Here is a 25,090-nt window from a genome sequence, read left to right on the forward strand (position 1 = left end):
TACTTTTTTTTTATTATTAATTTATTTCTTTAACAATTTAGAGTCAAATTTTTGTTTCCATGTCAGCTTCAAAACCTATTCTCATGTTGATTTTAAGACCTGCACGCAGGGATTAAAACCAGTCACGTATGACGGCCTCCAACACCACATGAAAAATTTGGAGATTCAGGAACTACATGAAGCCAGTCTGCAAACGACCATAAAGGATTTACGTGCGACAGTCCTCCACTAACATACACTGGAAACTCGTGGAGTTTCGTCGACGGCCCACGCTGGGACTTAAAGCTTTTTCATCACTGTCGCACAGGATGCATATATGGCCCACCGCTGGGACTTAAAACACTAAAAGGAATGATTCATAACACTGTACTCACTTCTGAAAAATGGATGGAGCGTCTGTTGTCGGTCACTTGGCCTGACTTCAGGCGGGATCCTGTCCTCCGTTTGTCGGAGCAGAATTTTCCCTGAGTCTAAAAGAGACCCCTGCCGGCAGTTTACCCTCGGTCCAGGCTCAAGCAGCAGACAGCAGAACGTCCATCTCGGTGGGACCTCCAAATGTCAGGGAAATTTTTCCTGTTGCACTCAAAATAATTTTAAAGATTACAAAATAACAGTGTGATGAACCATTTCCTTTTATTCACATGCAGCATGGAGAGAAGACCTCTGCTAGGTGTTCTCTCTCAACAGAGAGGTTGTCTTGGCTTATATACAGTTTGAGCTGAGGTGATAAATATTCCCCAGGACAGCTGCCTGCACCCTTGTCAATACACGACATTTGTTGAGATTGAGAAAAAACACATGTCCAAACTTCAGTGGGGGTTTACACTTCCTCAAACTGACCCCCTACGGTTAAAGCTATCCCCCGTCTGCCTTATTGCCCCCAATATAAATCCCTTGGTCATACACTCAGTCAGACTTTCACATGGGGTAAATATACTAGTCAGGTTTTAACATGTGTTCAATTCTCACACTTCACAGGGGCTGTAAATCAGTTTGAATCTGTTGAAGAGAGAAATAACAACTTTACTTCCACTCAGCACTCGGCTCCAGAGCTCACTGCTCGCTGCACACCCACCTCTGGCTCCAGTTTCCTTTTACCTCATCCAAACAGAGCTAGTCATGCACAGTCATCACTTCACTTTGGTGAGGTGACAACAAAGTGATTATTTGATTGGCTTTTGATTACTAGTCGACCTAAACTCTGTTTCCAGCTGAGCTAACAAAGTGTGTTGAACATCCACATACAGCGTGCCCACGTCTATGGGAAAATAATGACGCCGGTGATTTGCTGATCATTTTGGTGGCGCTGTGAATAATGAGCGACTGGCTCCTCAGCTGTGAGTCAGCTGGAAAAATGTGCACAATAGTAGCAGTGGTTATTCATGGTTTCACACTTTCAGACATGAGAATGTGTTCATAATCAGAGGTTTACCACATGTTGGTGATGATTTGTCTTTAAAAAATGATGATAACAGTGTGTGTTCTTTTCTTCAGATACTACTACAACAAGAGGATCCTTCACAAGACCAAAGGGAAGAGATTCACCTACAAGTTCAACTTCAACAAGCTTGTGCTGGTTAACTACCCCTTCATCGACATGGGCTCCGGTAAGCATGCTGCCACATTTCTATTGTTTATGGTACAAAGCGTATCTTCGTGTCCTGTGATGTATCTGTCAAAAGAAGTCGTTCCCATGTTTAAAAAAAGCATTAAAATGGGTCAGGAAGCACAAATTCATGTTTTAAAGCACATTTTGTATGGCAGCATTTACTGTTTTTGGAGACTAACTAATAGTTTAATACAGGATCAGATTTGCTGCATTCAGTTGTAAATTCCTGTATTAGATTCAGTAGTGAAGATTTTTTTGGCAGCTGTAAACTGTAAAATAAATGTTAAGAAACATCACTTTCAGCAGCCAAAATAACAGCAAAATAGAGTTTGTCCAGATTTTGCTCTTTGTTTACATTACTCATTAACCAGATAGTCTAAAGATAAATCAAGTACTCAAGTAAAACAATTGTGAAAATGAATAGAGAGACATCTTTATAGTTCCTTTAGGCCTTGTTTACATGAAGTTTCAGCACCCCAAAACACAAATACTCTGAGAAAAAAATAGGAAAAAAAGCTTTGTAGTAAGCATGCCAGGCCTGTAGTTGGTGCTATAACTAACTTGTCCAGAAGCAGCTTTTGGTAGATCTTAACTGAAGTAGAGTTGGGCCGGTCATCTGGAGTAAGTGGAGCAACAGGTGCACATTTTGTTGAAAGACAGTCAGCAGATTCAGCAGTACGAACACAATTATAACAACAATTGTAACAGCAGTGTTGTATGCACGAAACGTTGCGTGATGTCAGCATTTCTAGCAAAAACGCCCCCTTCAGAAAAACTTCACTCTGGGGGCTGTTTTTAAAAGTTTGCATTTTAGGTCGGCCAGGGGCGTAGCTACAACTAGGCAAACACAGGCAGTTGCCTGGGGCCTCAAGATTCCCAGGGGCCCCCAAAGCATCTCTTAAAAACTGATTTATGAAGTTCTCTTCAATTGAAAGCATTTCTTTTTTCTAAATCTTACTTCACTTGCTTCAAAATACATCAAAAGACTTAATCTTTCATGATCGTTTTGGGTACTCCCCCTCCCTTCTTATTCAATGGGCTATTCCATGTTTTTTCTTATTTTCAACCAAGTCGGAAATAAAAACAATGTTGCTCTGAGATCTGAGATAAACATATAAGACTTTTAGGATTTTAAGGACTTGATCTAGCCCAGGAAACAGGATAATTTTCTCAAAATCAAACTTTTTGAGTTGGTGATAAACATTATTGTACAAAATCTCTTTTTTGGATACATGACTCACTGGACAGGGGGTCAAATAAAAAAACATTAACTTTAAAATAATATTACCAAAAAGTATGGTAACTGTAAATATCACCTCTTTCAGTAGAATTTTTTCCAGTTTCATGTTGTGCTTGATATTTACATATTTTTTCTTCACTAAATTATATATTTTTTTCAATATTTACCTGTAATGTTTTTCACTTCATACTTTCTTGTTTGTTACTGTTACTCTGTAAATTTCCCACTGTGGGACAAATAAGCTGTCAATTAACCATAAAAGATTTCAAATCCAGGACAAAATGGACTAAATTATGTATTCACTTTTTTCAAAATCAAACTAAATCACAGAACTTGTGGGAATGCATTTAGTTGTGTTAAGTTACCATGTACAAGATTAGCACTGTATCATGCCTTGATTCTGGGAAAGAGACAGTGGACCCAGGGAAGGCCAGTCTAGCTCTGAGGAAGATGAGTTACAAGGACATGGAGGGCCCCATTGACTGGGTTTGCCTTGGGCCCCCAAACCACTAAATACGCCCCTGAGGTCGGCTAAAACGAGCGTCTGAAACACAACAATACTTAAACCTTTCATCTGAAAAACCGTTGTCATGTAGACTGTCCATAAAAGTAAAAACCCAAAGACTCCTCTTCCTCACATCTGTAGTTCTAGTTGAAGCTCATGGAATGTTAATGTTAACTTTCTTTGGGAATTCAAACAACAATTATGACGCATAATTCCTGTAACGCTGATATGCACAGGGTATAAATGTTGTCAGATTGGATTAGTTTGAGCGAGTACCACCAAGCTCAATATCCACAGCTCTGTGCTTTTCATGAATTGCTCCAGTCGAGTGGTTCTGTGCCAGTTTAAAGACACGCAACCTACGTACAATTTAACCTTTATTTTCTTATTTCAACACTGCCAAACCTGGCTACAGATGCCATCTGTGCATGTTTACATCAAGATAGAGTTATATCAGTATCGTCAACATGCAAGCCAAAATAATTCTGTTTCAGAGACGCAAGGGAACCAATCATCAACTGATATTTCGTTTAAGTTTTGCAGACAGGCTTCGCAATTCTGTGAAACTGAAATGTCACGGCAAGAGCATTTTTCTAGTCAGTGTAGTGACTAACCTGTCAGGATTTACAGGTAAACTGAAACAGGTCACAACCTGAACACTGAGATCCATGTGGTTTAGTCCAATCCAGCTCAATCAGTTTGGATCTCATCAGGATATTTCTGAGATGGGTCTCATAAAGACCCACACAGATTTGGGTGTTGTGTGTCTGCATGTATGTTCTTGGTTACAGTACCATGTATGTGTGTGTGTTTGGAGACAATAGTGGGCCACGTCCCGGTTCATCCCTCTCCTCTCAGCCCTAAAGTTGTCTCTTGTTTTGGCCGGGGCCACCCAGAGCAAACGGGGCCCATATGGAGCGTTGGATTCTGGGTGACATAAGTGCAGCACGAAGCTTTAATTATAGCCTGTGTGTGATGTGGCCCACACACTGACATGTTGTGATATGATGGTTTCATACGATGGTTACACACACACAAACACACACGAGCCCACGTCGGTCTGGATTGATGAGCGAGCAGAGACCCTCACAGTTAGTGTCTCTGACACACGTCTGTTAGCTGTGTGCTCTCACACACACACATGGAAAAAACAGAGGAACCCAACCCATGTTTGTGATGGCAGTCAGAGCGACTTTTCCAATATTTAATTCTGGCACGTGCGCTGATGCCAAGAATTTATTGCAGTGCCACAGTCTCCCTGGCAGGAGAGCCAGGCAGAGGAGGGGCTGAAAAGGAGGGAATTTGTGGCTTTGTGTAACCCAGTGTTTTCTTTCTGAGTGCCTGTGACCCTCTGGGTAAAATAGTTGGAGTTATGAAAGACATGTGACCTGCTCTCATTAGTTACTTTCCCCCATCTCTTCAGTTTAAAGTCCTGCTTTGTCCAAAAAATATAAAAACACTTTTCTTACTTGGCACCACTGGATATGTAGCAAGCACATAGTTCTTCTAGAGATCTTAAAAACCAATCGGTTGTAGTTTCTCATACTGAAGCAGAGGCTGTGTTATCCTGCAAACACGCTGTCAACCTTTCAAGAAAGGCTGTCGTGGCACAAAGGGAATAAATCTTGCATATCTGAGAAGCTGATACCTCACAAACCAAAACAAACCTCATGTGTAGACACAAGTGGAGATATAAAAGAAAAACTCAGGGATCAGAAGTCAAAATATCAGCTCTGAGCTCGACACAATCTGTCATTTTATCACTCTTTGTGAAAAATACAAAGCTATTTCTACTGTTGCCTAGCATCTGTGGAGATAAATGAGCTTTTATCAGCAGCAAGTCAAAATCTTCCAACTGTATGTTCTTCAAACAACTTCATCAGCAACAAACAGTCTGAATTGAACACCTCGCGCTGTAGCTAACATACACAACTTTCTTAAAAGTCTCCTGAGAATCTTTTTTTTTTTTCTGTAATTTTTACTGTGCTGTACGTCCACTCCAACAACACACATCCACAACTTTTGACCCTCTTCATCCTGTGGGACTAAGAGTGTTTGAATGATGTGAAATGTAAACTACACCATTACAGCTCTTATTGTTTGAATTACATAGTTGTTTCTGTTTTTTGTCAGGGCTCGATAATGAAACGTCTTTACCATCTTTACATTTTTTTTTTTACTTTTTTTTTTCTTTCTTTATTTTTATGCATGTGTATTGTATAAACATAACATTAATTCCTACAAATATCTTTTACAAATTAATTATTTTTTTGTGAGCTTTCCACTCTTGCACTTGATGTTTGTTTAGGTTTGAGGTCTGTTTGTTGATTTGGAAAGTTTGTTTGTAAAATGAAGCTATATGACTGTACTAGGGGTGTAACGGTACACAAAAATCACGGTTCGGTACGTACCTTGGTTTTAGGGTCACGGTTTGGTACATTTTTGGTACAGTATGGAACAACACCAAAACCATTTGCTTGTTTAGCGTGTTTATTAAACCAAAAACTTGCCATTATACAGCGAGAGGGGAGGCTCTTCAAGCTCCGGTTGGTCATTAGCAGCAGCCATGATGCACAATTCAGACACAAGCTCCTGTGGCTACGGAAGCTCTTTGATATTCACCTTCTGATTGGCTCACCGTGAGACGTCACGTCCACATGATATGCACATGATCGCAAAGCACGAATCACAGACCACTTTCCTCATGAATATTAAAACGCCTTCCCTGCTCAGCCAATCATAGACGAGTACTCACGTGAATATTAAAGAGCCATGTGCAGCGGCTAATTTAAACTTACTGTACTCGTTCAAATACAGCACTGTACCGAACTGAATGGCCTTATGGAGCGGTTCGGCACGGATACATGTACCGTTACACCCCTAGACTGTACTATTTGTAAATGTTTTCAGCAAAAAAATAAAAAGTAAAATAATAATAATAATGTCTACATTTCAGTTGTACTGTATATTTTGACCCTGCTTTAATTTAAAATATGTGAGGATGAAAAAAACAAACTGAATATAATTGATTTGAATCTGATTTCTCCTCACAGGCCGTGGAGTCCCTCAGAGCGCCCCTCCAGTACCAACAGGAGGCACTCATTTCCGCTTCCCCCCCTCCACGCCGTCAGACGTCCTCTCCTCCAGCGAGGAGCTGCGCAGCCCCGGCATGTTCAGCAGTGTGGCTCGCCGCATGGCCCGTGGCTCAGTGAGCGACTGCAGCGACGGCACCTCCACCAACTCCGAGCTGGAGGAAGCCGTGGGGGCTGACGAGCGCGCCGTGGGGCCTGACAGGGCCTTCAGAGGTCTGCTGCCTCCCCGCCTGCCTCACGATTCTCTTTTCAGGGTCTACGGTGGGGGCCCCAACCCAGCAGGGCTCCCCAGACCGGCCCCAAGGGTCCACCCAGAGCCTCTGTCTCCATTCCCTGTCTCCCCCCTGCCTGGCCCTGGAGGCCTCCTGGCCCCTACTCTGTCCCCGGCCCTGTCCATGACCCCCACCCCCCATCTGTCCTACACCCCTTCCCCCTCCCTGTCCTCCCCCATGTTGGGCTCCCACTTCTCCTTCAACCCGGAGGACATGAAGCACTACCTGCAGGCCCACACCCAGTCCGTCTACAACTACCACCTCAGCCCCCGAGCCTTCCTCCACTACCCCAACATCGTCATCCCGCAGCCCCACCGCCCCACCCTGGAGAAGCCGGCCCCCCACCACCTCCACGGCCCGCCTCCTCTCCCGCTCTCCCATTCGCTCAGCCAGCAGCCAGGAGGCGGGGAGGAGGGGCAGCACCCGTCGCCGTTCAAGTTCAAACTGCAGCCGCCTCCGCTGGGGCGCAAACAGCGAGAATCAGGGAGCTTATTGGCTGCTTCGTCATCCTCCTCTTCCTCCGGCCAGTCCTCCTCATTCACAGGGTCTGCTCATTTAAACAACGCTGGGCCCCCGAAGATCAAGGTGAGACTGTCCACACACACACACACACACACACACAAACACACACACCTTGACAAACTACCAGCAGTTACTCACACTAAAACATGTGTGTTTCTGTTCGCTCCCTCCAGGTGGAGCCGATTTCAGACATCGAGTCAGAGGAGGAGGTGGAGGTGACTGACATCAGTGAGGAAGACGAGCCCAATCACATCGACGAGGACGATGAAGGTCACGTCTTCACCCCGACAGCTCGTCACAATCACCTCCAGCTCAACAACCATCACCAAGCCAACGGAGACAGAAGCGGCCTCTCTGCTCCTTCTCACGCCAGCCTTGACGAAGACCCTGACGATGACGAAGAGGTCTTCAAGACTCCCGCCACTCCTCCCATCGGCAGCGGCGGCCCAGCCTTCCCGCTCCTGGGTGTGAAGAGCGAGCCTGGTCTGACTGCTCCCATCAGCCCCGGAGGCACGCGCTGCATCCCGCTCAAACTGCGCTTCAAGCGCCGCTGGAGCGAGGACCAGAAGATGGAGGCGGACGGAGAAAGGGACGAGGCGGAGGACAAGAAAGTGAGGGCTGACAGAGAGGAGGAGGTGGAGGAGAAGAGACAGGAGGCAGGGAGGAGAGGAGGGGAGATGGAGAACGGTGGAGGAGGAGGAGGAGGGGTTATTTTGGGGTTGATGCTGCCACCGCCTCCAACCCAGCGCAGAGCGAGCTCAGAGCTGCAGCGAGCTACGGCGCAGCTGTCTCTGGAAAACACTGGCTGCTGAGTCTCACACACACATCGACACACACAGGGGCTTCTACCTTAACAACACACACACACACACACACACACACACGGGGCTCTGACTCCTGCTGGGGGAACTTCACAGACTTACGTTGACCATGATGCCTTGTGCGGCTTAGATCAGCTGCAGGAAGTGATGTTCTTGCGAGCAGTTAAAGCAGTCTCCCCAGAGTAACATCAGGTGTTTGTCGCTCCATGATCATCCTCTCTCGTGGTCACCAATAGGCATTATGGTCAACTTAACACTAGAACACAGATGTGCTGATATGTAGCCTCTGATTTATCGCAAGATAAAACACCGTCTTGCACGTGTTCCCCTCTTTAAGGTGATAGCAGCAGCAGAGCACCCTTTATTTCCCACATCAGACCTTTTTTAAACATCTTTTAGGAATTGCACATTGCCTTTCGAACACCGCCTCATTCTCATCGTGCCAGTTGTGCCATAAATCTGCCAGGAACCACCTGACATCCCAGCAGTGCCCCTCAGATAAAGAGTATTTGTTTATCTCTGAGTGTAAAGGGCAGCCTCACCTGTACAGCAGTAGATATCATCAGTTTCTCACCCACTCATTTGAAGACGGTGAGTCCTCCTCCTCCTCCTCCTCACCGCTCCTCCGTTTCCCCTTCCATTTGTTCTTAACATAATAGATCTTAAAGTTACTAAAACACACTTTGAACAGCCCGGATAGAGATTACAGAAGTGCCTCTCTGTCTGCACTCATCACCACGCAGTCGTTTACAAGACGGAGAGCAGCGAGAGCAGCAAGATGAGGAGAACTTCCTCGAAAGGATCTTAAAGACGGAGAAAGAGCTTTTCTGTCCTTGAAAGAGGCGCTCAGAAAGAACTCTCCAATCACCGTCTTTCCTTGGACACTATGTGGCCGCTTCGTGAGTGGTCAGCTCATCACTACAGTGTAAAAAGACTTCACATGAGATCCTGAGAACAGTGAAACTGAGACGAGGGTTTTGTTGAACTCTGTCCGCTCGCACGGCGTTGATTGACATTTGGAAGCCAGAGAGCACGACATGGTTTCCTCTGTACAGAAAAAAAAAAATCTGTCTCTTCGGAAAGCGCCAGATTTTTTCGCTCCACACTTGTAAGGAAACCAGGAAGCAGCCTCTTGCGAGGCTGTAATTACACACACTTGTCTCAGGGTGTGTGTGAGAGAGTGTGTGTGGACCCAGAGCTTGGAGGATGCAGAGGGCGTCCCCGCTCGCACAATCTTCGAGGGGTAATCATCGTGTTTTCTCCCCCGAACACACAGAACAACAGCTCTCTTCTGCATTCCCCCTCTTCTTCTCCTTTTTTTCAGTTCTTTCTGATGCTCGTGCCTCGTAAAAACTCGGACAGTATTTTTTGGGCATTTTGCAGTGATCTGAGGACTGATAATGTGTTCATGTGACGCTTCGAGGAAGAGACGATTACCGCACGATGACGCGTGTAGCGGGAGGAACAGGAACCATGTAATGAATGTCGAGCATTAAGGTTAACTCAGGCAAACTTTCACTGAGATATCAAGAAACAAGTTGTTTTTTTTACGACCACCTTTTCTTCATTGTGTTGAAAAAGAGAAAGCCCGTTTTAATGAACAAAGAAAATAAGATTGTGCCTTTTTTAAAGCCAACACAAGTTTTATCAAAACACCCCCAGCGAAAGGTTTTATCACTCACACTGAACCAACATGCCTTCAGCTTTTTGTAAAAGAGAAACAAAAGAAGTAAATCTACACATATATATTTTATTCAAATATACTGACGTCAAATATTATATTTCAATATGGTCATTTGATACGAATCAGAGGAGACTCCTACTATTTTTAATGGTAAAGATGTGTATATATTCTAATGGGCATATTATTATTATTATTACCAGTATAAGTCAGCCTTTGCCTTCTCACTCTTGCCTTCTCCTGACCGTTGAGCTGCAGTGACAGAAGCCCACTGGAGTCAGAGTTTTATATTTATAATGTAAAAATAAAAAAACACTCGTGGTGTATTCAGGGGAAGAAATGAGCAGAAACACTCAAACGGAGCTGGAGGAGACGTGTTTGTTTTAGCACACCTCGAGTAGCACATGGGCGGGGTTTACACAGTCACAGACAGCTAAATTACTGTTTTTGTTTATATTACGTCTCAACAAAAACCGTGACCCCACCTATGTGCCACTCGGGGACTGACATCTGGAGCAGGTCGTAACGGGTTGCCGCTTCTGGTCTCGTGTGCTCAGAGCAGACTGATTCTGATCACCGACGTGCAGGAGCCGGACTTTAGTTTGAGCGTGGACTCTGAACTTGAGCAGCTTTGTGTGAACTGCGTGTACACTCACACACACACACATGCACACACACACACAAACACACGCCGTCCTGGTTAGAGCAAGGCTTTGCTGTGGCTACAATACAGGGAAACATGACATCACATGTGACATCAGACGCCCCCGCAGTCTCTCTGGAGTAGACGGCAAACCATAGAAACTACGCACTCACACTATTAAACACACATTTATACACACACACACACACACACGTACACACACAGGCAGAGGAAATGACATCACAAACCCTCTGTGGAGAGGAAGGGACTTCCCATAATCAGGCTCTTACTGCTCCCTGTGTCCATGTGCCTGTGTGGTTTCTATGGTTATGCCTTACACACACACACACACACACACACACACACACACACAGAATTACAGACTTATAAAAAACTAACCAGAAAAGTCTCAGTCTGCATTTTTAGCCCCAGACTTTTTCCTCCAACCAGCTTCAGTCTCGTGTGTGTGACCTAAACTTGCACTTTTCAAACCTTAAGTTTCTCCTTCTAATCAACTTGTGTATACAGCGCCTGTTTAAAGGAGGTCAAACCTCATTTTTGGCAGAGAATTTCTTTTGTGAACTTAAAGGAGTTAAAAAAACAAACACCGAGCTGTACCTGAACGTTACACCTGTGCTGCCTTACCTGTCTTTACAAAAACAGCAGAATACCTGCTCCCTGGTTTGGTTGATATTTCAACCTTTCACGTTATTCTTATCATTTTCTCCTGTATTTTTCAGACATATTACTGTTACTCTTGTAATTATTATATTATTAACATGAGTATTTTTTTTATTCTTTTGTACCCTCTCACCACGGCCCGCTCCCTCCTTCATGAATTCCTGGATTTCTGAGTTTTATTTTTCCACTTTGCACTCTTCCCCATGAACTTCACCCCGTTGGCTCCAGTGCAGTCTTTTGTTTTGATTTTTTTGTATTTACCATGATTTTATAACCATGTTACCATGGAACAGAGGAGGGTCATGTTATCCCCACATGATATACAGCAGGGGAAGAAACATTTGTTTTCTTTTTTTGATGTAGTGTACATATATATTTTTCATTTTGGAGGATTCTGTAAGAAAAAAGAGCTTTGTACTGTTTAACCATGTATTATTTGAAATGTCCTCTCTTTATCTCTCTGGTGGCCTCCGTCTCTCCTCTCTTGTCCACCTGGAAGGTGAGTTGTCACTCCAGAGGAGAGACGGATGCTCCTTGTTTTTATCCTGGAGGAACCACCTGTACTTCTGTTTCTCTTCTATCTGTTCATCTTCATTTGTAATTAAACAATAATCAGGGTTCATTAAAAAAGGTAAAAATGGAACCAGTGTCTTTGTGCTTCTTTCGAGGAAATCATTTGACATCTTTTTTGTATTTTTTGATGTTACCCTGAGTGAAAAGGATTTCTGCCCATGCTCCCCAGCTGTCACATCTCACCAGCTCTTATCAGTTAAAAGAAAAATGTCACCTTGTGCTTTTTAGAAAACTTTTTCTAACATTTAATTGTCATCGCAATTTACAAACCATCAAAGAAACAAAAGTGATGCAATTAATGGATAACTAATGAAAACAATCATAAATTGCAGCCCTTTGTAGTTGCGTGGAGGACAATTTAAGTTTAGTCATCATTTCTCAGGAAAAACAACTTGTACACACACACACACACACTTACGAACCTGCATCTCTGAGTCAGACCTCTCTGTTCTTTCATGCTGGTGGTTTTATATTCAGCAGCGCCCGGTCCTGCCAGCACGCCTCTCTTCTGAAAGCTTCATGACTCAAGTCATGTCAAGTGCTTTGTATCTGTCAAAATCCTGCCATGATTTATGAAAGAAAAGTCATGCAGGTATAAGCGCTCTCACTTCAGCTTGCAATAAACCTGGGATAGATTTTGTTTTTGCCCGCCAGAAAAAGGCTTTGATGGTTTATGGTTGGTGTGTGTTGGTGTTCACCCTCTCCTTTTTATTCAGAAGCAGAAAGAAATGAGTAACTGTTGGTTTCTGTGTTATTTTCAACCCCGCATTCCCAAGCAGAGGAAATCTCGCTCCTTCAGTGTCATTACTCATTATTATTAAAGTTGAACTCTGCTAATTGTGTTGCTAATTGTTTCCAACATGAACCCTCAGCGCTCCACCCACCTCCAGTTTTTACATCAGCCGACATGCAAGTTTTAATTACTCACCAGACTGGCAAATCTCCTCCATACAGGACGTGAGTTTATCTTCTGCTTCATCTCATGGTTTGAATCAGACTCTTGTTTGTGCCCCCTCACAGGTTCTCTGAGCTCTTGCTGTGGGTTTAATCAGACGAGAGGGCTGGAGTCAGAAAATGATAACACTTTAAACTTACTCACTTAAAATCACATTTATTGCGTCTTTTAAAGACTTTTGTCATTGGAGACAGCTTAAAAAAATATGTTTGCTAAGTTCATCAACTTGTGGAAAAATTTCCATCATAACATTTTCCTTTTTGGAAATGACTTATCCTCTGGGCTTGTTTTGTTCAGCTAAATTAGCTTACGATCAAAGATGACAAACAGCAACAAATCTTCATATTGGAGAGATCAAGAATCACTTGAATGATTCTTTGTTATGAGAACACTGCTGGCTGGACCAAAACATCACAAGATCACAGTTTGATAAAGTGAGTCATCTCCTTTATTAAAATTCTCTAGCCACGTGCGTTAATGCTTTGACCTTGTGTGAGCAAATTACTTGAAGAAACTTTATTCAAATTTAAAATTAACTGGATTACAGAACACTTTGTTTTGTTTTTTTTCTTTGTCATTGTGTCCAAATACCCTGGCTTTGAGATGCTGTGAGGAAGCGTATCTGGGACATATTAAAGACACAAATCTCTCCGGATGCTAATCTTTCCTCACTCTGACTATACCCAGAAGATAATAACATCAGAAAGAGACCGCTAATATTTCTAGAATTGGCTGAAGTATCAGCTAGAAGTTTAATAACTTTATCATGAAGGGGAAAAAAAGTTGACCTTTATTATTCAATTTGAGATTTTTTTTGTGTCCGGCACCAGAATTGTGCACATGGATTTGGAGACATGTTTAAATTTGTATTTCAAAATTTTTGGTAAAATGAAAAAAAAAAAAAAAAAAACATTGTAAGGGAAATAAAATAATCAAATTGAAATATTTATTTTAGCTGTTTTTTTCCCCTCGAGTATTATAAATTATTGCGGAGATCCTTCAGTTGATCTCTCCTCGAGTGTTTCTGAACCTCTGCCTCCACCTACTGTCACATTAATGAAGTACATCTTCAGCTCTGCAAACTCTCCCGGAAACTCTCGCGAGATTTGCTACGGCAGGGAAAAGGCGCGGGAGACAATTTGAAACTTAAATGGCTTGGTTATTTACTCAGATATGTCTTGTTTTGTTTGTCGGATCGAGTGGAAAACTGTACAGGGGAAAACCTCTCTGCTATGGAAGGTAATGGTTGGAAATATCACCGCCTACACTTGATTTTACTCTAATGTCTGAAGAGCTGAGATAGTTTTGGTGGTGGCTTCCATATTTATTCATACATACAGAGAAATAATATACACTAATAAAAATACCTATCTGAATTCATTCTTTAACACTATACCAGGTTTGGTGTATGCCTCCCCACCTGAAACATTTATCTAGACCCAATAACAGTTAGCTCAGCTTAATAACTGCAAACAGGTAGCCTTGCTGCTATGTACATCAAAATCTCACAGTTACTCAATATTTTTAACGTTTTTTTATGTTTCGTAATGAGGTTTAATGCCATTTACACAAACTCACTGGAAGCTGGTCTCGAGGAAAATACTTTATGGCGGCAAAAACGTCCTCTTACAAATTCTATGGCTTTCCATGGTGACAAGTATTGTACGCATGCGCAACCTAGCTTAAGCCCTTAGGATAGATGCGAAGCTGTAATTACGTGCTCAATACCAGCTTTGACTTTAGGCTTTTTGACCCCAAAACAGATACTGTTTTTTGGACTTAAACTTTTAAATTAAGGATGAGACGACATAGAAAAAAGGGAGTAAGGCAACAAAAATTGGTTAACTGTTTTTTGTTACCGTGTATAAGTGCCACTTCTCGCTGTTTTCACCTTTTGCAACATGTAACGGTTAGTAATAACGGTTTTTTTTTTATCAAGCTTCGGTTTATCAATGCCTGTAAGCTAGGTTTTCATGTTAAAATTCACTCAGTTGTTTATTTTAAAACTCTGTTTTGAATATCAGCCAACTTTGTGGTGCATTAAAATGTTTTACCGTAACACTGATATTCTTGTCAGACATAAATTAACGTTCAGTTACGTTTCAGCTGTATTATGTACGCAGCAGCTACTTAATCACCAGTGCCTACTTTACAATACGTTGCTGATTTTAAAAAAAATGATGTTTTTTCTTGTTATAAAATTCCTGCAGCTAATTTTAGTTGTATTAACAGCCAGCTTTGATCCTCCATCTCCCTGTCTCTCCCCATAGCCCCTCAATCTGTTTGAAGCATTCATCGGCTGCTGATCTTTACAGGGGACCAGGCTGTGATAAAAGGAGGCTGATTGACGGGCTGTTTGGCCTCAAGCGGAGAGGGATTGTTGTCGGGCTGTGGGACGAGGTCACAGGTCACAGTCCAGAGAGCCTGAGACAGAAACCAGATCACAACAGAAGGCTAATTATCATGCATTGTAGCTGGACTCCTGCTGGGACTCCTCCTACACTTTCACCAGCAGGTCACAGTGAAAGCACAGGACCTCCAGCTCTTATAACCTGGTGAGATCCACAATAAATACATAGATACATAAGTTTTATTTGACAATACATTTGCTGATCATCCGAGATAAAAAAAAAAAAAAAACAATGTGGTTTTTATTCATTTATTAAGGGGATATATTGGGGACAGTTATTATGAACATATTATTTGACAATTAGCTTGCAAACCATGACTGGGCAGTTATATTTTCTTTTCTTGGGTGTTTTGGCTGAATTAAAATCCACATCAGTGTAAATACAATAATAATAGGGTTTTTTTAAGAAAATCAAATTAAAATCACCTTTTTTCTTTGTTTGACAGTGATTTAAAACACAGTAAAGATGAGAGGAAGAGATGCAAAGGCATGCAGCAAAGAGCTCAGAGAAAGATTAGTCCAAAGGAAGGATGCAAAAAGTTTTAATGTCAAACAATCTAGCAGGTAAGCCAACAACATTCATACATTTGATCCCTGTAAGTCTAAATAAACACTGATTAAGAGTTTCAATTTGTTTCAAGCTTGATATTTGCCTTAACTTCTCATTTTGCATCTTTTTAATTGGGAACCATATTGAAAAATTTTTTTGAAAAATGTTACATGTCACATTTTTGCTCTACTGTTTTTTTTTTACTAATTTCTGACATGAAGAGGCAATTATGAGTAAATTTATGTCATAAAAATTTTTAACAACATCAACTACAAATGAGGCATGAACGCTTGAAATATTTATATATATAAAAAAATTATAATAAATTTGTGATCTTCAGTAACATTGAAATATTAATAGCATCCAATACTGACATCATGGGAATGCAGGGTCTTGAAGGGTTAGGTTTCTTCCTGCTATAAAAAAAACTCCCATTGTTCAATTATCACACCTTTTTTCCTTCTTAGCACTCTTAGTATTTGTCACATTTCTATTTTGAGGTGTTTTAATGCATGTGAAAAGGATCCAGTTATTAAAAGGTGAACTATAAGTGTTTTATGTAGATTTACATCCTACTTTCTTTAACCTACATGATCTCAATTAATCCCTTGAATGTGAAAACAAAGTGAGATAAAGAAGCTGTTAGAGCCATAAATCGTTAATTTTTGATAGTTTCTATAAATTTGTATGTTAATTTAACACTCTTCAAAATAAAAGGGGTTGAAGCGTAAAAGCAGAACTCAGTCAGTGTGTGTGGAGGATTACACCCTGACAGTTGAGTACCTGTGCACTAGCAGCAGCAGCAGCAGGCGTGTGAGTGTATTTCTGGATCCAGATTGTCCTCGTGGTTCAGTGAGCTGGCAGAGCAGCCTCCTCAGTAATAAGGATTTATTATCTGTGGGTGTGACGAGAAGAGAACGTCCGCTCAGCCTCACGAATGTGTGGTCATCCTACGTTAATCAATCTGACAAGCAGCGAGTCTTTGTGTAATAAAGTGAACTGATAATCTCAAAGCCAAACTGAGGACTCAACATGATGAGAGAATGAGAGAATGAGGGAGGCTTTTTTCTCTTGTTTAAAAACAACACAGTTATTCAGATTCATTTTGTATATGAGCCAAAGAGTGAAGAAAAATTGACGAAACTTTGATTTGAGCATCCTACTCCTCAGACAATGAACATAATGTGTGGTGTTTTACTTTATTTGCAAGTCACAGCAAGACACACAGTTGAACATGGAAAATCTCTTGGTGATAGGTTGGTGCGTTCAAGTCACAGGAAACAGCGCCATCTTCTGAGTCAGAGGCGTCACTGCCCCTTGCAGAAGTGAGGACAGTACTGAAGCTGTTTGTGGAGACGCAGGTGTCACAGCTGGTGCCTTTTTCTCTAGATCACTTAGTTTGTGCATGATTTTTTTTTCAGGGGTGTTTCTATGAGGAGGGAACCTGGATCACATCTGACTGATACTTTGAGCCTGAGGTGGAGGTGATGTAACAGGTTTGTTTGTTTTTAAACTTAATTTATGATGCCCCTTTCTTTCAGACTTGTAAAATATAAGTGCTTTCAGGTGGAAATCAAGATGGTATCAATAACATTACAATAATTGACTCTGTAAATGATAGAGAATGATTCAAACATTGCAAATATAACGATTGTAACAGTAAAATAATGTATAATAGCATGTTAAAAAAATAATTACTGTTTGTATGGACCATGGAAAATATATTTTTTCTTTTAAAAGTTCAAAGCAGAGCTGTAGAGGTCACGTCAGGTAGGTTCAAGTACAGCAAAGTAAACATGCAACAGGTGGGAAAGTTCAACATTTATCCAGAGTACAAACATATCATTGACATTTTTACATAAACCAACCCTTGAGGCATCTCTAACGTGTAAGAGGCTCTTGGTTTTGAGTCTGTCTCTTAAGAAGACAACAGAATAAAGTCAAATAGTGATACATATACATTTTTCACCTTAATTCAGAGAGGATAGGAGAGTGGATGGAGCAGGAAACGGGGGGAGAATGGGGAGTGATTTGCAGGAAAGGGGTTGCAGATTGGATCCAAAGTCAAGCCATCTGTTTGTGGGCTAACCTCCTGGGTGTGTCCAAAAGTTCTAGGCCATACCTGCACCTCATGATACATTATTTTTTTATTTTGGCATATAAATTGTTAATGTTTTTACCCATGGCTAAATTTTCTTTTAAGGATAGAATGGTCATCTGTTCAAAAAGTGCCTGAGATTAGTGCAAAACTTGCAGATACGTGAAAAAACAAAATTCTCGGGATGGTTTAAAACCCCAAAAGTTACCAACATGTTATTAGTTTTTGTGTAAGTCTTTTCACTGCCAGAGGGGGGTGACAAAGGGTCTGGACTACAAGAGCTTTCATGCTGTCATTACCAAGTTCATTAGTTTATTGGTGGACTTTTATTTACCTTTATTCAACACACATACTTAAGCATTTCCAGTCACTTTCTGTCTCTGTTAGGCTTAAAGAAGTGAAACAAGTACTGGAAACTGAAGATCTGTACTCTTCTTAGCATTTGCAGCATGTAGGAAATTATATTTGACAAGTATTTCATTTAAAGTTAAGTCAGGTTTTTTAATTTAGCTGCTCCTTTTGACTGTGTCTGAAGCACCTAAATTAAATTCTCTTATTGTTTCCACAGCTTTAGATGGATTCAAATCTTGGACAAAAAAAGAAAAAGCAGTCATCTGTAATAAGAAATGATTTAATTCAAACAAAGGAAGATGATTATATTTGTTCAATTCAAACTCCCCATCTTCAGGACCAACTTTTAGAAGTTGACAACACAGTGTCACATCACAAACTTCTCAGAGCAGCTGTGGTTCAGTGGTAAAGGTGATCGACTCACTTTTGAACAGCTGGGGGTTGGATTTGAGCTCCTGCTCTTCGCGTGTTTAAACCGTCCTTGAGTGAAATTGCTCCAGTGCTGATTGGTACTTTATATAACATCCTTAATGTGTGTGCAGGAATAAGTGAATGCAACATGTGTGCTTTGCTCATCCCCTTCTATGCGTCAGGAGACAATGAGTCAATTTACAATTTACACACTTACTTGATAATGTGTCAGCTGAGCAGATGAAGTTATGAAAATAAAAAGTGATTTTGCAGCTGGATAAGGTCAAAGAACTCAGTAACTGCTGTCCCTCAAGGGTAGAGGTTTATTAAATTTGTACAAACATGGACATGAAAGATTGACCAGCCCAGAAAAAGATAAATGAATTTGGACTAAAAAAGAAGTCTGGCTCATGCAGATATGAGTGACTCCCCTGATGTCATTATTCACAGCAGTTTCAGGCGGTTTAATCTGCTCCACTTCTACTCAACCTCCAACTGTTGTTCAGGCTGGAGAAGAGTTGAGTTGGACTCATCTGGCCCACTCTCCATTTGTTCTTTTTTAAACACACTCACTTGAATTAGAGAGCGTTAGAGTGTTAGGTCAGGTACAGTGCAAGGTCCCTGGAGCTGTTTAGCAGTTAAGTGGCCATAATGCATTTAGTGTAAAGTGACTGGGATTGGGGGGCTTAGCCGCAGCTCTCCGCCTCATTCTTAGAAAAGTGCCTCTAGGTGCTAATACCAGCCGGATTTGTGGCACTCATTCACAAACAGCTCGACTTCTGCAGCAGAGTCACTCTCGGTCTACCTCTGTGGACATTTTTATCTCTTTTTCCTGTTTTTCCTCTTCATCATTTTCTCTCTTACATGATTCATGTCTGTCTCTTTGTAGCAGAAGCCTGTCTTTCATAATTCTCCTCAGTCTGTCTGTCCCACTTCTACCTTCATCACCAAAGTCATCTCCATACTTTCACTCCTCACAGTCTCCTTCTGAAGCTTCCTGAGTGTGAAATCTCAGGTCTCTTCCTCTCTCTAATGTCTCTCGACGGTGCCTTACGAAACCAGCCACCCCTCAAAGTTGCGTGCTCGCTGTACTCGCCCTACATTTCTGAATACACACTCGTCTACGCTGAATGAGCAGTCAGTTGGAGGGAGACAGACACTGCAGTGCTTCAGTGTGAGGGGTGTGGGAGATGTCTGGAGATCCCACTCACTCTGCAACCTACATGTGTGTGTCTACGTGTGCTTGTGGTATATTTTAAAAGGTTTGTGAGTCACAAGTGGTGCACGTTAGAGACGTGAAATGTGTAGAGTGTACACAGAAATTCTGCGTGTGAAAGGATTGTCTGCAAACCAAAAACAAACAGAACAAACATGTACTTTTCTTTGTTGTATGTGCAACAGTGCATGTGTACATTTACATGGTATTAGAGGCTCTATAATGTACACATCTTACACAAAAGTGTGTGTGTGCTTGCATAGAGCTCGGCGCAGTATCTGTGTGTGTGCGCGTGCGTGCGTGTGTGTGTGTGTGCTCCAGTACACGTACAGCTTATGTAACGCCCAGGCATGTTCTAACTCCACTGCGTCTGCTATGTGTGTGTGTAGGTGCCTGATTCTACGCGTGCGTCTAGTAGTGTGTAGCTATGGGAAGTGTACCCGCTCCACTTGTGTGCATGTGTGTGTGTACGTGCGCGTGTGTGTGTGTGCCAAGCAGACTGCAATGCCGCAACCAGCCAGCTCTGTATCATCATTGACCAAACTCGCCATCTGTGCCTGTAAGCTATAGAAACAGCAAGTCGCACTGCTACACAGGAATACACACACACACTTAGTGCATCATGAAATCACAGTGGGATGTCACTGAGTTTCTTGTGTGCGCTTGTTTGTGTGTGTTTTTGCTGCACATGCACATGAGTGTGTTTGTGAGTGTGCATTCATGCATGTTTAACAATATTTTTCTCAGCCTGTTAGCCTGTTGTCAGGTATTCTTTAGTGTATTACAGCCTGGACCTGCTTGTGTGCTTGTGTCTCCCTGCTATGTGTGTGTGTATGTAGTATGAATGTGTGTGTGTGTGTGTGTGTGTGTGTAGACAGGGAGGCCCACGGTGTATATGGGTCACTCTCTCAGGAACCCATAATCCCACGTTTGGACCAACTTACTCTCTGGGGTTTCACTCTTCCTGTTTGGCCAAGCTGATGGCAACAAGCATAATGACCTCACCACATCACTCGGTCATTGGCCTGCAGACCCCAGGCCTCTCAGCCAATCACACCCTGCTCTGGTGACGTATAGTCTCCAGCTGCTGCTCTGATTGGCTGCAGGGGCGGGACTTAGGGATGATGTGCCTTGTAAACCCCCTCTGATTAGCTGGGAGGAGGGATGGAGAAAGAGTCTGCATGACAATTTGGGAGTTGGTGTTTTTTGGGACTCTTTTAGAACTACACTCAACCTGTGGATCAAAGGATTCACATGAGAGGGTCACTACATGGGGATTCCTTTTAGAAAAATATGCAGAACACAAAAAAAAACTCTTGGTATATCTGCTTTATGAGTGTGGACTGAAGTTATAAAACATGAGACAGCCTCTAATGAGACATATTGATTGACATCAATTTGAATATTTTAAGATATTCAGAGTAATGTTGGTCTAAGAAGGGGACTCCGATCGATTTTAAACATAGACAGACTGTCTACGCTTGTTTTTATGCTTGCAGACAAATGAAGAAGGGATGAATAGAGGGAGAAAAGAGAGGAAGATTTCATTCCTGTATAAGTCACAGACATGCCCACTGAGCAGCCCCATTGGCCGCTCCAGTCTCGCTCTCCCAACAGCTGTTCTGTGTTTTCCCACACTGTGATTGGCTCCTGCGTGCCGTCCATCAAATTTACTTTGACGCGTGGCTCCGCCCCCGCTCCCATTCCGTGCGATTCTATTGGCTACTGTAAGCATTCGTGCTCCGCTATTGGCCGTCCGGGCTGGTTGTCAAGGCTTTGGGGCTTCATTCACCATTTTGCGACTGTAGTGTAGAATGTACAGGGCAGTAGTTTTTCCTCCTTTTAAGTTGCTTTGCCGGAGAAACATGAACGGACGCTAATTGGCAGCTGCGGACGACTTTCCAACCTGCCCTATTTTACCTTGCGGACTCAACAGAGAATCACTCTGGGGTACTATATTAGCTCTGGTGAGTATAAGCTGCCCACAAATCTTTCTCCTGCAGCACTGCGGTGGGGCTTGTTGTGCTTTTTGCCGAGCTGCTAACGTTGTTCATGTTTACTGTAGCCATAAACAGTATTAGCAGTTGAGCTGATGAGCATATTTTCCGATATCTGGGTGGCCTACGGAGAGGAGTAGAGGGCGGATTGGGTGTCTTCTGTGAAAAAAAGGGAGCGGTGCGGTTAGACATAGTGAGCTTGAAACTTTTCCACTAGAAATAAATTCAACGCCATAACTGCCGCTGGACTTCCTACAACAACTGTTATTTTTCAGTGCGTTGAATCGAAAACTCCTCGCTTGTCAGTCCTCCTCTTCTTCTCTACATTGACATATTTTCTTCCTCTTTCTCATGAATCAACGTGGCTGCTTGAATTAATGTGTTTTCAAGGGGCTCGGAGGCCTACTTTCTTGCCACATACTGATAGTTTCAACCTCTTGTTTCACGTTAACAATAATGCAAACGACGACATGGCTGAATAGAAAGTTATCCAGACAGCTTCAGCTACGATTTCACACGACTGTCACTTTCGGATGGGCCCCAAAAAGCCACTTTATCTGCTGTTTGTCGTTGTGTTGTTAAGGGCAGACAAAGTTAGCGTGTTCATCTGCTCGGGACGTTTCCCACAGTCATGCAGCACAGGGAATATGCGCCGTATTACATGGTATTAAGGGTCAATATGTGCGTTAAACCGGTTATTTCCCGGTGACAGTGAGGAGAGGATTTCCAAGCGGCCTTGTGTGTAGTTGAGGCCTGGTCGCTGCACGCCACGGCCTGCTGTGTTGTGGAGTAAAACTGGTAGTAATCGCTGTACTACGAGGGCTTGACACATACACAGTACTATCCAGCCTAACCAGAGGTGACGACATCACCTCTTGTAGTTTGCATTTTGTGCTTTGGGCCTTGTCTAGATAAAGTTAACAGCTGTTATCTACTCTGGGGTTATGATAATGTCAATATGCTCATACTTGCTGACCTGTCTGAATAAAGCTGTGTAATCCTGTTATTCACTTTAAAACAGTGCTATCCTAATGGAAGGAGAACTTTTTACAGCTAAACTTTATGGGCTTGGCAAAAGACTTACATAAAAATAGCGTAGTAACACTGCATGATGTTAAAGGACTGAGAGGTCACTTGTGGACATTGCATGGTAATGTAAGGTGAATTATATGGAATATGTGGAAATTAGGGATGCAGAAGCAGTTCTATATGCATTAGCATTACTCATTTAAAACATTTTAATCATCTGAAGTTGACTTGACTTTAAACACAATATTAAAATAAGCTTTAATGAGTCTGTTTTAGTGCTGTTGCAGTTAAAAAGTGATTAATACACGACCAAGACCTCTGCATCTAAAGGGATAGAAACCAATTATCTTTTCCCAACTCCTGCCTTATGTTACCTATGCTTAATGTTAACCTATAAGAGTGTTAACACTTTTTGGCAAACAATATTAAGGCTCGAGTTGTTGGGTAATATTCAGATGTGAGTGTTATTCTACATTTGTCAGTATTAATGGTAATGTCTTACCAGGTTTACATATTAATAATGTACATATATTTGTTTTAATTATGTAATAAAGTAAGGATTCAGAATATTGTTCTCAAAGTGGTTCAGAGATTGTGTTACAGTTAGATTAATGACAAATGTACTTCAGTTAGTAGTGGTTAGTAGGTTATTTGTTCGAAACAGATGCCCTCAGAGCACCTTAGCTTGGTCATATCAGTGCTAGATTGGAACATAAGCCAAATAGATAGGTCAGTTTTCACTCTGTAAGAGCTGAATGTCTCTCCAAAGTTGTGTTGTCTTCAGAACTCATTAAGTTTGTAAAGCACAGTCATAATCAAGTTAGCTGACAAAATACTCACAGTAATTCCCAGTGACAGTTAATCCAGGCTGAAAGACGTTCATAGTTTTATCACCTCACATGACTTGAATCAGCTTGATTCTGCCTTCAGTCATGTTTATTATGTATTTGTGTCATTCCACAAAAAGAGTAAACATTTTTAAGCAAATAATGCAAGATTGAACTTGTCAGCTTGTCCTTTATATATACCTTTGACCCACACCCACTATAGCTTCCATATGGGCTTCCCTGCTCTGCATTTCAAGAGGGGAGTGTAAGTTGCATCAGGTAGTCCATAAGCTGTTATCATTAGGCCCATGACTCTGACACCAGCTGTTGTACACAGTGCACTACTGAGTAAACACACGTAGCATACCTCTATCGTGACCAAGTAAGGCCAGCTGCCAAATAATTTTATGGTGGCTGCTCTACGGCTGTCTGTCCTAAATAGGGATTTACATAGTGCACAGTGATGGCTGTGAGCTCTCTAACTCTCCGTGTGCACTATCAACTATCATCACATAGATGTTTGCTGTGTGTGTGGCCTTGAGACAGGCAGCACTCATCTCTGAAAATGGATTTCTCTCTAGACGATATGATGTGGCAGATATTAAAAGGACCTGAATGAATGCGAGCCTTCACAGACAAACAGGAAGGCAGCAAAAGGGAAAAGAGACAGGCAGACAGAGAGAAAGAGACTGGTGGGAGGAAGGATGTAGAAACAGGGACAGACACGCAGACATGCAAACTGACAGACAGTCACTGACAAGTAGACATGCCTAGCGGTGGATGATAGACACCAGTCGAGAACATTTTGACAGATGGAGTGAGAAATTTAAGAAAAAAAGACAGATTGTATAGGGGATGTTTGGATTCTCCCTCTTATGCACTTGCTGTTAACATCTCTCTGGCACTTGTAGCAGTGTGAAGATGCTTGTGTTGGAAGAAAGGAGGCAGAGCACATAGCAGCAAGGACCTGAGGCAAGTCCCGAGCGTAACTGCCACACAGCAAACAAACCAGTTAAATGACACCAGTCCCAGGTTCAACAAGTCAGCAAAAACAATCTGCTGTACTTTCCAAAGGGAGGCCGAGCTGTGAATGAAGAGATACTCTGAGTGACTCTGGCATGGTTAAGAGCGATACTGAATGACTCTGGTGTGAAATGAAAATAATTTGGAACTGCTTATTCTGGGTTGCCAAGATCCAGGACCAAATCAGGATAGAGACCAAGTGGAAGGATAGGAGAAAAAGAGCGATAGAGAGGATGGGATGAAAGACAGAAATCAATATGAGAGAGAGAAGAAAGAATGCAGGCATGGCACAAGAATGAAAGTGTAATAGTAGCAAAGAGAAGGAGGGAGGAATAAAGTAACGGGAAGTTAGGTAATGGTCTTCCACAGGAAATGGAGTTTGTAGGGGCGGATTGAATCTGCTTTGAAATACATAGATAAAGGTCGCAACGGAGAGAGGGAGAGAAATAGAGACAGCAAGAGAGAGAAAGGGAGGGTTTCAGTATGTGAGCGAAGAAGGAATTCCCCCGCCTCTTCTGCCCCGGCCAAGAAGTAGTGTGTGAGAGTGTGTGTGAGAGGAGTGTATGCAGAAAGGCTTGTCCGGG

The 25,090-nt window shown here is 42.2% G+C and overlaps 2 protein-coding genes across 4 annotated transcripts in view; both read left to right on the plus strand.

Annotated features, from left to right (window-relative positions):
- Positions 1-10,748, plus strand: part of erf (Ets2 repressor factor) — a 56,355-nt gene extending 45,607 nt beyond the window's left edge. Inside the window, exons 3-5 of the mRNA XM_074686519.1 lie at positions 1,495-1,607; positions 6,408-7,303; positions 7,414-10,748. Coding sequence (XP_074542620.1) covers positions 1,495-1,607; positions 6,408-7,303; positions 7,414-8,052 — 1,648 coding nt within the window. The 3' untranslated portion in view covers positions 8,053-10,748. The remainder of the gene's footprint in view (positions 1-1,494; positions 1,608-6,407; positions 7,304-7,413) is intronic.
- A 10,673-nt stretch (positions 10,749-21,421) lies between these two features.
- Positions 21,422-25,090, plus strand: part of cica (capicua transcriptional repressor a) — a 50,082-nt gene continuing 46,413 nt past the window's right edge. For all 3 annotated transcript variants that reach the window (XM_074686927.1, XM_074686928.1, XM_074686929.1), the window contains exon 1: positions 21,422-21,597. The gene's annotated coding sequence lies outside the window, so the exon portion shown is untranslated. The remainder of the gene's footprint in view (positions 21,598-25,090) is intronic.

The sequence above is a fragment of the Halichoeres trimaculatus genome, unplaced genomic scaffold, assembly GCF_033239565.1.
Source record: "Halichoeres trimaculatus isolate MK-OKI-2021-1 unplaced genomic scaffold, fHalTri1.1 fHalTri1_scaffold_14, whole genome shotgun sequence".
Lineage (NCBI taxonomy): Eukaryota > Metazoa > Chordata > Actinopteri > Labriformes > Labridae > Halichoeres > Halichoeres trimaculatus.